Raw genomic sequence first — 15,586 nt, 5'->3', positions numbered from 1 at the left:
AAGAAAAATCAGTGGCTGCAGGAATGGCCCCCATGGGGTTCCTGAGCAGCCACAGGCAAGCCATTCTGGGCCACAGATACCTCCGTTTGACACCCTACTGATCTGAGATCTCCGTTTCAGTCTCCTGAACAGAAACTGGTGCCTCAGACCTCGCTTCCCCACAGGCAACTTTGCAGACCCACCAGGAAGCACATGGAGGTCACTTCAGCTGGCTGGAGAGTCGCCTTGGCACAGCCCGGGGAGGACCTCATCTCCCCCAGCATCGCCAAGAAGAACCACATCACCGACGTTCCACCTCCAGCTCTATACTCTAACTGAAAACGAAGGAAGCCAGGTGGAGCAGGGCTTCAAAAACTACTGCTATAAATTGCTTCGCTAAAAACTCTAACAATCCAATGAGAGGGGCTAACCCAAGTGGGTAGCATAAAAATGATCATATTCCCATGAGTGCCATTGGCCATCATGTGTTTAATCACTGAGGGCAGATGGCAAGCATCCCCTTCTACAGATGTCACTCACCGATACAGGCATGGACCCTCACGGAGAGTTGTGTCCTCAGGATGATGCTGTGCTTCTTGCCCCGCCTAAAAGAGGGAAAACAGGAGAAGAAACATCGATGGGCATGAAAGGAGTCGACGAGAAGAAGCCTAGACACTGTCAATCAACTTGAAAGTTCTGACGCACCCACCTGACAGAGGCTCCAGGTAAGCGGGGACCTAAACAGAACAAGGATCTATCCTGAAATAACGTGATGTCACAGGGCTTTACAGAAAATAAAATAATAAAGTTTGACTCTCTTGGACTGACACAGACATTTTATTGCCAAACCCAGTCAACTCATTCCATCCACAGAGTGTGTATGTACTCATTGCTTAACCATGTTGGGAAAATTTTAAAATCTGTGCCCATAAAGTAAAATCCCAGGAATGTAGTAACACAAATCTGCTTGATCATTCCCATGGCTATTTTTACATTTTTCTGGATATCGGAAAGGGACACACATAGTGCGGGAATTGGAAAGAGCTTCTCTGCTGTGGATCAATTCAAGCTGCAGGGTTTTTATCTTTTAGAGGAAGATGAGAGTCCACCAAAGAGCTTATAGGTTATTTATTATCAGGAACACCAATTTGCACACCTTGCTCCACGTTTGTTTCCTTCTCACTTCATTTCTTTAAAAAAAAATTGTATTTATTTCTTAGAAGGGAAAGGAGGGAGAAAGAGAGGGAGAGAAACATCAATGTGTGAGAGAAATATCAATCGATTGCCTCCCACATACCACCCCCTCCCCCCAACTGGGGATGTGGCCCACAACCCAGGCATGCGACCTGACCAGGAATCGAATTTGCGACCTTTCAGTTCGCAGGCCAGGACTCAGTCCACTGAGCCACACCAGCCCGGGCTCACTCCATTTCTTACGAGGAGGAAAAAATGGCCCTCTCCCCAATTCTGAATCTACCAGGACTCATCCCACTCTATCCAAAGCAGGACTAAGGCAGTTGACCAAAAAAAATGATCAATGGGAAGAAATAGGAGTCCTGGCTACCTGGGGGTCACAAAGGCTTTGAGATTTGGAGAAAAGGGGAGCCAGTGGACAAAAGGTAAAATGAAACCAGCCAACCAGCACGGTAGCGGGTAACCAACCCACTGAGGCTCTCAGCGGCTGAACCCCCCTTCCAATCGCTCTTCTGGCCACTCTCAACTCTGCCCATCAGGGCTTTGTCTATAACGGAGTCTGGCAGTGCTCTCCTGCCTCCTGGTTTTATGGTTGTGTGGGAGGGGGAAGGGAACATACACCTCACCAGAGTACACTGTTAATATTGGGATTATGAATTCATAGTCATCCCTAAAGCAACTTTATTTTTATACTTGAGATCAGGTAAGAGGGGAAAATGTGCTTTCAAAAGTGGTTTGTTTTTTTTTTTCTAATTCTTTTAAAGGAGAAAGAAAAGCGAGTTGGATAGACCTATAAAACCAGGCAGTAGCTTCCTGCCCTGCCTGTAGGTGGAGAACCTGCTTTTAGTCCCTTTAAATCCCCAGGAGCCCCTCCTTCTTCCTTTGTTCATTTGATTGTTGTACATTTGCTGTGTGCAGGTACCAGTCTCAAGAACAAATACACAACCCTTGGCCCATCTTCCGAAGACAAGTTTGTGATTCCTGTAAGCACAGACTTCGTCAAAACTTTCTTCCTCACTCACACACACACAAAAATATCTTTCTCTCTCAACAATCCTGATATTGTCACTCCTTCAAGTCGTGTGATTGTACTAAGAAGAAAGTTTCAGATAGGTGCACTGAACTGAATTATTGAATGGCCTTTCTTGAGAACAGCCAGGAAAGGCGTTCTGGGGTAGGGGAGGCTGCTGTTGGGTGAGGGGCCTTGCCCAGAGAGGGGAACAGAGACTGTGGAACCCCAGAAGGTAGCAAGGCCCTAACGATAAGGAAGAACAAATCTGAAGTGCTCAAATCTGAGCACTGTCTGCAACTCGTGTTATCAGCAGTGTGAGTCAACAATAAATACCAAACAGTGAGCAAAGGACATGCTTTAGATGCCCAGAGTCAGGAAGCATGTATGGGTGGCCAGAGAAAAAATTTCAGAATACCTCAAGTTCTGGAGAAGTTCAAAGGGCCCCTGCTTTAACCTTCAAACAACTGCAAAGTCACACTTGGAGGAAATGCGTAAGTTTTCCCACACAATTCTCCCGTCACACCAGGAGTGTGTGGGGCGGTCACTCTAGGACTCCAGGCACCTTCATGAAAACTAGGACAGTCTTTCCAAGGATGTTCTAGTGGAACCATCTTTTTCTGTGTTGCCCATTGAGAAATCAGGCAATCGATTGGATGGGTTAAGCTAAACCCTATTTAAGAGACCACAGAACAAAGAAGGTCTACTGTGTAGTAGTTTTCTCTCATCATTCCAATATTATACCTCCTTCCCTGCCTGCCCCTATTCACAAAACGCTACGATGGGAGAAATCTGTGTGGAAGTTCTGTGGAAACCCTGGGAGCCAAGGGCTGTGGAAGCCGCCCAATGGGATGAGGCCCCAAATCCCGGGAGTTATAGGCAAAGGAGAGAGTCAGCCGGGGGAGACAAGCGGTGGTGACTGCAGCCAGGTCCACAGACAGTGTCCTTCATCTCCCCTCCTTCCCTCACCCACCCCCACTTGCTCCCACCTTGGATGTGGGTACCATCGCTATGTCCATTTTACAGATGAGAAAAGCAAAGCTTGTAGAAATGGCATAACCTCCATAAAGTCAGAGGGCTGGCGGGAATGGAATCAGGCCTGAAAACAGAGCGTCTGACTCCACAGTCCACCAGCAGCATCCGGCCTTTTGCTCTACAACTGCCTCGCTACAACCTGCTCCAGGACTCACGGAGGGTATTTGGGTTGGCCAAAATGTCTGTCACGTTTTTTCTGTGCCATGGTTCTGGTAGTGCTTAGTTGTTTTTAACTTCATTTGAAACAATTTTGTTAGAATACAGTGTACATTTAGAAAAAACTTATCAAAATTGGTGACTTTGGGGGCATGCAGATGGGTGCAGCCATGGTGGAAAGTAGTATGGAGATACCTCAAAAATTAAAAATGAATCTGCCTTTTGACCCAGCCATGCCACTTCTGGATCCAAAGGAACCCAAAACACTAACTCAAAAGAACATATGCACTCCTGTATTCATGGCAGCATTATTTATAATCGCCAAGATACGGAAGCAACCCAAGTGTCCATCAGTAAATAAGTGAACACATCAACTATGAGAGATTTACACAATGAAATACTACTTGGCCATAAAGAAGAAAATTTTACTCTTTGCAACAGCATGGATGGACCTGGAGAACCCTATGCTAAGTGAAGTAAGCCAATCAGAGAAAGACAAGTACCCTATGATTCCACTCATATGTGGCATCTAATGAACAAACTGAACTAACAGGCAAAATAGAGACAGACTCACAGAAAGCAGGATGACAGCTAAGGAGGCAAGGGGGAAGGTAGGGGGTGAAAGGACTGAGCAAAAAGGAAAAAAGGCCGCATGGACAACAGTGTGGTGATTGTGGAGGATGGGGTAAAGGGGACTAAATGGTAATGGAAAAACACAATAAAATTTTTTTTGAAATGGTGAATTTTTGTGTAGCCATTTTAATATTGAATATGGAAGAAGATACACAACATTTTCAGCATATTATGCTTTATTATTTCAAGAAAGGCAAAAATAGAACTGAAATGCAAAAAAAAAATTTGTGCAGTGTATGGAGAAGGTGCTATGATTGATCAAACGTGTCAAAAGCGGTTTGCAAAGTTTTTTGGTACTATTGGCGTTTTGGCCAAATAATTCTTTGCTGGGGACTGTCTGATGCATTGAAAGATGTTTAGCAGCACCCCTGGCCTCTACCCACTAGAAGCCAATAGCGGGACATAGTCGACATACTCAAGCTATCCAAAGCAATAAAGTTATTGGTGAAAATGAAAAATGTGTCTTTTATTTTATAGAAAAAAACATAATAAACTTCTTGGCCAATCCAATCCAAAGCACCTCTGCTTTTTTTTTTTTTTTTTTTTTTTTTTTTTTTTTTAGTGGTTGAACCTCAATACTAAAATTTAACAAAGAGGACACACATAAAAAATTGACATGCAAATATCTAAGAAAATATTGGCAAACCAAATTATGAAAATAATATAACAGGATCAAATAAAGTTTATCCTAAGACTTAATTGATATCAAATATCAATGTATCGAGGATACTCATCATAAAACCCCTTTAAATGTATAGCTTTAATGATATGTTGGAGAAAAGTTGATCTTTATGTATTCCCATTGTAGGTGGCCATCTCACTGTTATTAAGTGATTCTAAAAATCTTTCAGCTGAAGTTTTTGGCTTCTTTTAGGGAGATACTCATATCACCTATTTAAAAATAGTCATCTTATCCCCACTTTTGTAGTTAATATGTCCTTGTCTTCTGTTCCTGTCTCGTGGCTAAAACTTTCAGAGGAAAATTAAATAATCATGGGTATACTTTTCCCTGCACTGAGTGGGATACTGTGTTGGTTTGGGTTTGGAAAATAATAATCATAATAGTTGTTAACATTTATGGAATGCTTATCGTGTGCCAGACAAGATTCTAAGTACTTTATACAGATTTGATCTGCACGAAATTCCTATAAAGTAGGTAACATTATTGCCGTTTTTAAAATAAGGAAATTGAGGCCCAGAAGGGTTAAGCAACATAGCTGAAGTCACACAGCTAGAAGGCGACAGAACTCATATTCAACGCAGACCGTCGGACCCAGAGCCTGGGCGCCCATCACCCCCGACAGGTGCTCCTTCCTTCCATCCCTCATGCCCTTCTGTATGAGGCGTACAGCGTAAGTTCTGCCTCAAGGCAGCAGCAACACGGAAATCCTGCCTGCCCTGCAGATTCTGGGCTCACGGCTGCACCATCAGCTCTTACCTGAATGCCCAGCCTGCTGGCCCGCTTCTACAGATTTTGGACTTGCCAGCACCCACAATCGAGTGAGCCAATTCTCAATACTTGAAATAAATCTCTCTAGATAGACTCAGTAGACCAGATGGATTAGATTAGATAGATTAGGTAGATAGGTAGATGGACAGGTATCTTACTGGTTCTATTTCTCTGGAGAACCCTACTACAAACTTCGGTATCTACCTTCATAGAATTTCCTTGTTCAAAAAAAAAAAAAAATCAGTGCGAGGCTGTCCATGTGGACTCAGCATAAGCACTTTAGCATCCTTTCCTCCCTGATATTGTCGTACTGTATCAGTTTCAAAGCTGCCACTCCTTCCAAATCTGCCTGTTTGTTGCAGGATGGCCCAGAGGCAAAAACAATTTAATGTGACCTGAAACTCCCCAGGGAGACTCAGATTCCATTCCTATCAGCACAGCCACTGCCAGGGAAACATCACTGGCTTTGGAGACCAGACACAGCCAATCAGATGCCCGGACCCAAGGCCAGTGCTACCCAAGTGGCAAGAGAACTATCTAAAACAGAGGCACAGTTCGAGGAGACTCCAATCAAGGCAAACAGGCCAAGGATATAAGGGGACTGCCGATAAAGGAACTTTCCAAAACTTCCTGGCTTCTCAGAATACATAAGTGTTTCCCACAATAATGTCTTCAGCCTTGGGCCATTGGGGTGGAGAGAGGGAGTATCTGGGTTAACCAAGTCAGCCTCACAGACTCCCATGGGTTTCAGTTCTGCCCTGTCTCTCATGAGAATAATTTTACAGGAATAACATATAAAGTCTTTTTGTGACAGTAAGAACAAGTGCACACATTAATTTATTAAGTGGCATAAAGCCAAAAGCTTGATGACTTTTTCTTGTGACCAACATAATTAACACCCCCCAAATATTCCTCCACTCAAATTAGAACTAAACTATAATTTCAATCAAGAGTAGAAAACATGTTTGACCATGTGGCAGAAGCAGAAATGGGGGCCCCCTCAGCAGTTGCCCCAGGAATAAGCTTCGTTTTAGCAAGCTTCTGGAGCTGAGACTCAGCCAGTGATATGTCTGAAGAGTCAAGAAATGAAGAAGGATTTGAACTAGTCATCAGGAAGCAAAAAGACAGTGTTGGCTAAGATCACTTTGCTCCAAAGCTCCAAGTCCAAGAGAGCCAGCTGCTACAGATTCATCTGCAGACGCATGCTGGTCTTCCCTAGCAGACAGTAGCAGAGAAAAGCGTTGGCTCCAAAGCCAGCTGTGTGATCTTGGACAAGTTACTCAGCCTCTCTGAGCCCCAGCTTCCTTGTCTGTAAAGTGGGATAATAACATTATGTTTTCTGTGTCCAACCTAAGAAGCGAAGACTTGACTTCTATTTCTTCAGGTTCCCCTAATGGGGAAGAAAGCTTGATTGAACCTGTTCACAGCTCCCAGCTCTGGTGGGATCCTGGGCCTCTGCTTCTGTCCTCTATTCTCTCCTCCACTACTTTGCTGCTTCCTCACTCCCTGAGGACACCCCAAATCTCCTCCTCACTACTCCCCTGGCCTTGCCTTGGTCCTCTCGCAGCTTGGTTGCTCTGTGCGTGGTGTTAACTGCCCTTCCTGTGAAATTCTCGCTCCTTGCTAAGGCACACACTGCTAGTGAAATACCCATTTTCCCTTTTTGCCTTATAAAGAAGAACCCAATCCCGTCTGAGGTAACAAAGTACCCACTGAAAAACTGCTTTCTCCAGTCTCCTTGGCCCCCAAGAGTGGCCATGTGACACAGTTCTCCTCAGTGAACTGTATGTGGAAGTTGGTGGTGGTGCTTCTGAAAAAGCTCTTTATATGGGCTGGCCTAATGGCCTCCAACACTTGCTCGTCACCATCTCAGGCAGGGACCACTGTACACCCATAGTAAGAGCAGTAGAGGGTGCATGGGACATGAGCCAACATTCATAGCGTGAACCCAAGTTCTGGCCAAGGGCATGTGAGTGACAGCTCTGTGCGCAAGGAATGGACAAGCACCTGTCTGTGCATTTCCTTGTTCCCGGCCGCTGGGAGGCAGATGAGAAGGAAAAGCCAAAGCAACTCTGGCCAAGGAGATGGAATCCTCTACCAGCGCTGAGAGGGACCGCCCCCCCTTTTAAACTCTTACACAGAAAGGAAGAAATTTTGATCTTCTTTAAACTGCCGTATTTTGGAATCTCTTCACTACAGCAGGGAAGCTGTACCCTAGCCAGTACTCACCTCCCTGCCTCCGTGCGATGCTGGAGGAAGAGCAGCAAAATTTTAACTACGATGAAGCACCGGAGATGAAAGCCACACCCTAAGCCTGGGTTTCTTAGGGCATCTTGTAACCAACACAGAGTCCGTGAGACAGCCTAAGTATCCACTTTTTAAAAATAGACTTCATTTTTTGGAAGAAGTTCTAGGTTTACAACTCCCTTCCTGCAGTGGATCACCCCGCAGCCTCTCTGCTCGCTGATGCTTTTCGCCTGGCTCCCAGGCCAGCCCCTCTCACATGGCCACCTCGCACCTGCAGTGTGGCTGCAGGAACCTCAGACTAACATGTATAAACCTCTCCTCCCCTCCCCAAATGGCCCCCACTACTTCTCTAAGCAGTCTACCATCTAGCTGTATGCTATCCACCTAATTTCATGTGTCCATTTTATTCTCTCGTTTCTCTCTACTCAACCAGTACCACATCTTCAGATTCATGGCTCTCTCCCCCTCTCCAACTGGTCAGACCCCACTCTACCTGCCTATCTTGGTCCCCAGGTCCATTAGGTGACTCCCCAGTGAGCCACATCTGGCCAGAGCCTCCCTTCTCAGAGTTCTGTCCATTCACCCCACCCTCCCTCTTACCCAAGGAGTCCCGTCCCAGCTCCCTCTTTGCGGGTCAGTTCTCCTCTGTCTGACTCCAACCCATAGGGTCCAGCCCAGGGCCTACCTGGGCTCCCCACTCCTACCTGCTGCCGTCCTTGTCCCATTGTACAATCCGGCATTTGAAGATATTTAGGGCCTGTCAAATTCCACTCTCCACTCAGCCCGGGGGTTCGTTCTCTCTTGCCTGACTCACTGCAGCATTTTCAGGAATGGGCTCCCTCATGGAGTAGAATCACCTGGTGGGAGCTTTAAAAAGCCCGAGCCCACCTCCAAGGCCTGATGTCATTGGTCTGGGGCTGGACGCGGGAGGGAAGTTGTTAAAGTTGCTCAGGTGGTTGCAATAGTCTCCAAGATCCAGAACCTATGCCGTAGATTCCAACATTCTCAGACCCAGGCCAAACTTCCTGAAGCAAGACCAAGAAACCAGCATTTTAAACAGCTTTATCCCGTGGGATTCAGAGGCAGCCACCTTAGCATTGGTCCAGAGCTGGTGTGAAGGGCCCTGTTTGCTACGCCCCTCAGCCCAGCACTGAACTGCCCCGGACCGTACCTTTTCTTTGAAAGAGCCGGTTTTCTCCCCCACCATGACCAGGGACAGGTCTTGGTGGTTGCACTTAGCCCTGCACAGCACTCAGAAGACAGGAGGCCCTTAATACCCTCCACTGGTTTGCCAAAAGGGCCTCAGACGACAACACACCTGCACTCCAAGCTGAAGGTAATTACTGAAGGGGAAAAGAGGGGGAAGCTTTTTATAGCCCCTCACCCCACACCTGAATCACAGTCTGTTTTAACTTGTACAGAGTCTATGTTTGTTGTTTGGTTTTTCAGTTTTAGTAGGTTTGGATTTAGGTTCCAAATGTATTTTAGGTGATTTTCCATTCTACCATATTTAGATGCAGATATGACTGGATGAGGTTAACTTTGTATCAGACAATGAGAAGGGAAAACTGTTTCTTATTCCCTCAAACTTGACATTTTGGGATGCAAAGAACTCTTTGGGAATCTGATAAAGCCTGATGAAACTTTTCCCCATCCAAAAGCCCTGCACACCCACCAACTGTGCAGAAACCTCAAGGGTTCGTGGACTCCCTGCACACACTGATCCTTGGGGCAGTTAGGTGTCTAAGAGTCTAACCAGAGATCTCCCAATCCCCTTCACCCCTCTAAGCATGTCCACTGCAAAGCTGGCAGGATCAAGGCCACCCGCCCCTACTACCCCAACTTCTTCATTTCTCAGCCTCAAGCCTCATACTGCCAAGCTCTCCCCGCTGCCACACAACCCCTGGGGACAAGAGGGGGCTGGCGTAAGTATTTACCAGCCTCCCTGAAAGACAGGCAAACTGAGAGATAAGCAGCAGCTGCCTTCAGGGGGCAAGCCTAGGAAAAGGGGAATGTTCTGAGTTATTCAAAGTGAGGAGCACCTGTTGCTTACGCCACATCCAGAAACCACACTGGTCCTTACGTTGTCCCTAAAGCACTGAGTTTCTTTGGCCCACTCTTAGCTCTGCAATGCTCCCACCTACTGCCCCCTCCACTCCACCTTCTAGGGACAGTACCCTGGGGGCCTCAGCTGGCACGAGCTCCCTTTCAGAGGGAGTAGGGTGGGAATAGGCAAAAAGGGTGGGGGGCTCTGGCCCAGCTCTGCCCTGAGAGCAAGGCTCCAGGTTATTGTTTTGTTTTTTTTTAGGAAGGCAGGCAGGTGAGAAGGAAGGAAAGGAAGGAGAGGAGAGGAAAGGAGAAGAAAATGGGGGGAAAAAAATGCATAGGCCCTTCCAGGTCTAAAATCCAATGATTTCCATTTCAAAGTACCATCTTCTCAAATTCTGACTATAATTATAGTAAGGGCTACTCGTTTTGAGTACGTATCATATGCAGGAAACGAGCTTACTGTTCTAGATACATCATCGCATTTTACCTCACAACAACCCAAGGAGGCAGTATTGTGATTATATTATCTCCACTTAAAGGAAATGGAGGCGCCGAGAGATGATGTAACACACCCATGGTCTCACAGCCACCAGACTAACCACAAAGCCCGTGCCCCTAACCACGAAGCATGCTGCCCTGCACTACGCTCTCCTCAGATGCCAGAGGCCCTGTTGGAATCCTGCTGACACAAGGAGGGAAACAGGGTCGGGTAATATTGTCCTCATTTTGTAAATAAATTTGATTAACTCTTATCAGACATAAAGCGGCTTGCCCAAGGTCACACCATGGCAAGGTCAGGCATAATAATCCAGAAGCTTCGGGGCTTCTGTTTCCACTGCTAATTTCCCGGCCTTGGAAGGCAGCGCACAGACCTGGCTCCCTTCTTCTAGCATAATTGCTTTGTCCTTCCGCTTTTGAAGGTCTTTGCTCTCTTCTCCAAACAGCTATAGCTTGAGTGATAATTCTAAACAAGGGGTGAGTTAATTTTTAGTCCTGGCATAAAAGAGCAGGGTAATGAACAAGAACAAAGAAACAAACTCCTCCAGCGAGGAAAATTCACTCGGAACATACTGTACTAAAAACATTATCCTTTTCACATAGCCTGCCACATAGCTTCCACGAGTGGTCACACATTAGAAGATATTTTGCTATAATTTACACAAAGAAATCAAGAGAAGAATGGTATTTCACTTGACCTCCTCGTGCCTAAAAAGGACAATTGTTAACCAGGAAGAAATTACATTTTAACTCCCATTTGTGGGAGACATGAGTTCTCAGGCTCTCAGACTTTGCCAAATGCCACAGTTCCAGGAGAGAACCTAGGAGGGATGCTCAGTGCAGTGACGCTGCAAAAGTGCCCAGACACCCGCCACCTCTGCAGAGGGCTCAGCCTGCAGGCTCCTTCCAGCCAGCTGTGCCAGCGCTCGGCAGCAGTAAATAACCAGGGCATAGCCGTGGTGACCTGGCAATGCCAGGACAGTACGATCCTGGCAGGTCTTCTGCAATCCAGGCCAGGGACAGAGGGGCCTGCCCACTAGATATCAGTAAAGGTGGCTTCTTCACGCTCTTCTGTCCAGTGTCTTCTGGACAGTGCATTCCAGGGGACAAGGGGTGGGTTACCACAAACAAAGACTTTCAAAAACATAAACCCCACATCTGGGGTAAGTTTGGGGGACACCTGTCAAATGTGCAGCTACCCAACCCAACAGCTTTCGGGCTACCTGCCCCCGTTTGCAGTTGCCCACGCTGTGAGTCCTGCCTTCTCGCTGTCATTCATTTCCCCAGAATCACATGCTGTTAGGGTGCCAAAACGTGGCCGAGGACCAGGGGCCCAGGGCCGGGTGATGATGATTCGGAAGGGAACAAAGTAAGAAAGTAGGCCCAGGATCTACTCTGGTGACCTTGCAGCAGGGTCCCTGGCTCCTTAGGAATGGCAGGAAAGAAAGTTCAGCACCTGGAGGCTGGTGTTGACCGCGTGAGCTGTAGTGTCGGGGCCAGAGGACGAGAGCAAACGTTTCTTCCCTGGAGCCAACCGGCAGAATGGCTGGGTGCTGTTTCAACTACAGGCAGTGTTTTAGCCTGGGACTGAAGATGTCCTTGGCAGGAACCAACCTTATGGCATCAAAGGTGCAAATGTACATCCCGAGTAGAACCTACCGTGCCCTTGCCCTGACCCTCCTGGAATGGCAGAGGAGTACGCACATACCTGCGAGATATGGTAGGTTTGGTTCCAGACCAAGGCAATAAAGCGAGTCCCTCAATAATGTCTCACAATAAAGTAAGTTGCAACCTTTTTCTGGTGGAGGGTCTTGCCTTCGATTTGTAAAAAAGGCAACATCCATGAAGCATGATAAAGTGAAACACAATGAACAGACTCGGGAATTGGTCATACCTGTGTTTAGGATTGGCTCTACCATCGACTGGTTCTGCAGACCTATCTGTGTAATTTAACTTCTTACCCTCAGTTGTTTCCAATGAAAAATGGAGATGATAAAATCCAACCACATGACTGTTAAGAGAATAAACTATTAAACAAACATACCTTGAATTAGGTGCCTAGCATGGTGGTTGGCATGGCAGGTGCTCCATAAAGGTTATTTTCTTCCCGACTCTTAATTCTTGATATTGTTGTCTAATATAGTAACCCTTGTTTTTTCTAAGCTTCTCTCTCTAAATCATTCAATTTTTGATAAGAGAAAAAATCAAACAGGATATGGTCTAGTGGTGTTATGACACCACGAAAGATATTTTTCAAGTTGACAATGATTTACTCATAACACTCCTGGACCAAGGAGCCATAAAGTCACCCAATTAGACGGTCATCCAGCCTGAATTATGGAATCTTATATAATATATAAGAATATCATGGTCAAATGCTTGGTAAAAACTACAGTAATAGAATTTCCTCAAGTCTACTGGCCTAATAATAGTAATTTTAAAAGTGATGATGAGTAGGATCTGATGTGACTTAGTAATGGAATTCCTCATGTGCGTACAGCCAATGATAGTTTCCAGATCGTTTTCCCTACACTGTTGGTATGGTCCTTGGAATGACTCTGGAGACAGGAAGGACATCCTCACAGAGACTTGCTGGTTCCTACCAAGGACCCTGGTTTTCTTAGAGCTCATGGTCATGACATTCAGGAATCCATTCTGGATCTTCTCATTTACCTGGCCACCAATTTTCACTAAGTGCCTATAAGGTGTTGAGAAAATGCTAGGCACCAGATATTCAGCCAGGTCTATTTCTGATCTAGTAGAGTTTTAGCAGCAAAGAGGGACAATTAAGGGAAAATGGACCATAAATTATGATGGGTGATAAAGCAGGGGAAACCCAGGAATTCATCAGTCCACAGTGGAGTCAGGTAGGAAACTAACACTAACAAAGCTCTCCCCTCCTTTTTTTTTTTTTTGGAGCCATCCATTAAAAATCAGTCATCTCAGATAACATTCATCTGAATGTAACATTTTTAACTCAAGCAAAATAATGCCAAAGACACTTTGGTCCCGGGCCCTCACCATCCGATTAAGATAGCTGAACATAATTTGGAAAGCAACAGGGAGCCCCTGAAATTTTCTAAGGAGGAAGGTGATAAAATCAGAGATATACTTGGCTCTAGAATGATGAAGGATGAGGAAGGAGGCAGGGGGCATCATAAATAAACATAGGAATGGCTGGTTGTATGGGCATATTCCTACAGAGATTTTACTTTCTGTACACATCTTTGATTTTGTATGTATGTTATTTTATTCAGACTCAGCAATCAGAAGTATTAAGCAATTCTAAATGTAGGCTAAAAGTGACTTGATATTAATTAACATAATTAATCATGGTTTTCTACTGCAATGAGTTCAAAAGATGATATAATATAAAGTGATCTACTAGGGCATCTACCAGGAAAACTAAACATCCAGGAAGTTATCATTAAAAACAATGTTTGAAACAGTTGTCAATCCACCAAAATCTTGAAAATATTAATTTAATAATATTTGGCTTTTTTAAAAAAAGGACACAGGATGCAAATACCATATGCTTAATTAAACTATACCAGAAATGTTCCTACAAGTAGCCTTGTCAAGAAGAGTTATTCAAATATACAGTGTCCAGTGGGTACTAGACTCACGAGGGATCACCTCATAAGCTACATAAATATCTAACCACTGTGCTGTGCACCTGAAACTAATGTAATATTGAATGGCAACTGTAATTGAATTTTTTAAAAAATAGTTACTCAAAATGCAAAAAGGGTTTGCAGCGACTACGGGTGTTGCTTGCATCTCCCCTCTTTCTGTGTGACCGTGAGTGAAGACAAGGCCAAAGGTATGGTGGTGTCTGCAAAATATTTTCAGGACCCAATGTGCCCCCATTTCTTGGACGGTCAGGACCAGTCGGCCGGTACAGTTGTGGCTCTTACCCAGCGTCATCCTGGAAGCCTTCTAACTCATCCCGTTGCTCGGCCAGGGTGGCCTCGAGGTCCAGGTAGGTGCCATTGTGGGAGAGCTGCAGCGTGCAGTCGTCGAGCTGTGAGAGAAAGAGCCTGTTAAGCCAGCCTGCTCCTGGGAAGGGGGCTCTGCATGGAGGAACTACTTCATGTTGCCCTCATGTGGTTTTTTAAATCAAGCATTATTCCAAAATTCCCAACATAATCAGAAGAGATAGTGTGTTTGTGTGAATAGATTGCGAGTGGACAGCTATGACACCTATGAAGGGAGTGGCAATGACAGGGCCCAACAGAAGTAGGGCTGGGGGGGTGGGGAGAGAAGGAGCCCTTTGGGCACCGGGCCGCTGCCGCTTTCCACTCTGAGGGGCCCCGGAGAATTGTGGATTTGGAGAGTGGAAACCAAGATCACACTGTTGATGTGAACACGGATTCAGAGTCACAGAGTTTAAATGCAAACTTGGTGGGGAAAACACATTGTTCCCTTTGATTCGGTGAGGAGCCTACTCACACAGATTCATTCATACCTGACACAATTAATAGTTGCTCAATAAACATTTGTACAGCTGAACTGAAACATTCTCCGTTTGGATGACGACCTATCCAAATTACAACATACCACAAAGGACATGCAGTCTCTTTTGTTACTAATCTCAGTTTTTAAAAACGTATTTTAAAAATACTTATTTATATAAGTATTTCTATAAATGGTGTTATTAATTATATTCCATTCATACTTCTAAGCATTTTGCATATGTTACTCCATTTGATCCTCACGTGAACCATATTAAGTTCTATTGTCATCCCCACTGCACAGGTGAAAAACTGAGGCACAGAGAGAAACCGAGTTCATTGCCTGATGTCCCATCTGGTAAATGATGGAGCAGGGATTTGGATACCAGGCGCCTGGCTCAAGATCATGGTCTTAGCCACTAAGTTCTGAGCCTCTCTGTAGCCTGACACCTACAAAGGACTTAAAAATATCAGTCTTACAATATACAGCTTATGGCAACTGACTGTTCTGGTGTAGCCAAGGTGACACCATGTGTTTGTCAACCCCCTTCCCTGTCCCTGCTGGACTCACAGACCTCACATCCCAGCCTTATAACTGGGCTTTGGCCATGTAACTGAGTACCAACCAATGGAATGTGGGCGAAAGGGAACAAGGCCCCGGACAGGCCTGGCCGTATCCCCCCTGCGCAACCTTCCACTCCTCTTCTCTTGCCTGAAGCCAGGCACCGAGGAGCCAGCGGAGGACTCCAAAGCCTAGAAACCACCAGGGCCCTGGATGGAGGAGCTCAGGTTCCTGAATCACTGCCCGGAACAAAGCCCTGCGCTACCCAGCCTCCACTGGACAGTGACAAGAGCAAGGCACAGGCCTTTGTGGTGGTGAGT

The 15,586-nt window shown here is 45.7% G+C and overlaps 1 protein-coding gene across 5 annotated transcripts in view; it reads right to left on the bottom strand.

Moving 5' to 3' along the window:
* The window catches only part of FHOD3 (formin homology 2 domain containing 3), a 427,145-nt gene that overhangs the window by 358,559 nt on the left and 53,000 nt on the right, over positions 1 to 15,586 (bottom strand). For all 5 annotated transcript variants that reach the window (XM_054583546.1, XM_054583548.1, XM_054583549.1 and 2 more), the window contains exons 2-3: positions 14,168 to 14,274; positions 520 to 584 (exon numbers count right to left, since the gene is read on the bottom strand). In XM_054583546.1, coding sequence (XP_054439521.1) covers positions 520 to 584; positions 14,168 to 14,274 — 172 coding nt within the window. The remainder of the gene's footprint in view (positions 1 to 519; positions 585 to 14,167; positions 14,275 to 15,586) is intronic.

Source organism: Pteronotus mesoamericanus, unplaced genomic scaffold (genome assembly GCF_021234165.1).
Source record: "Pteronotus mesoamericanus isolate MK-2021 breed Mesoamerican mustached bat unplaced genomic scaffold, CSHL_Meso_final contig_74, whole genome shotgun sequence".
NCBI lineage: Eukaryota > Metazoa > Chordata > Mammalia > Chiroptera > Mormoopidae > Pteronotus > Pteronotus mesoamericanus.
The sequence above is the reverse complement of the archived record's forward strand: the minus strand, read 5'-3'. Positions and strand labels throughout refer to the sequence as shown.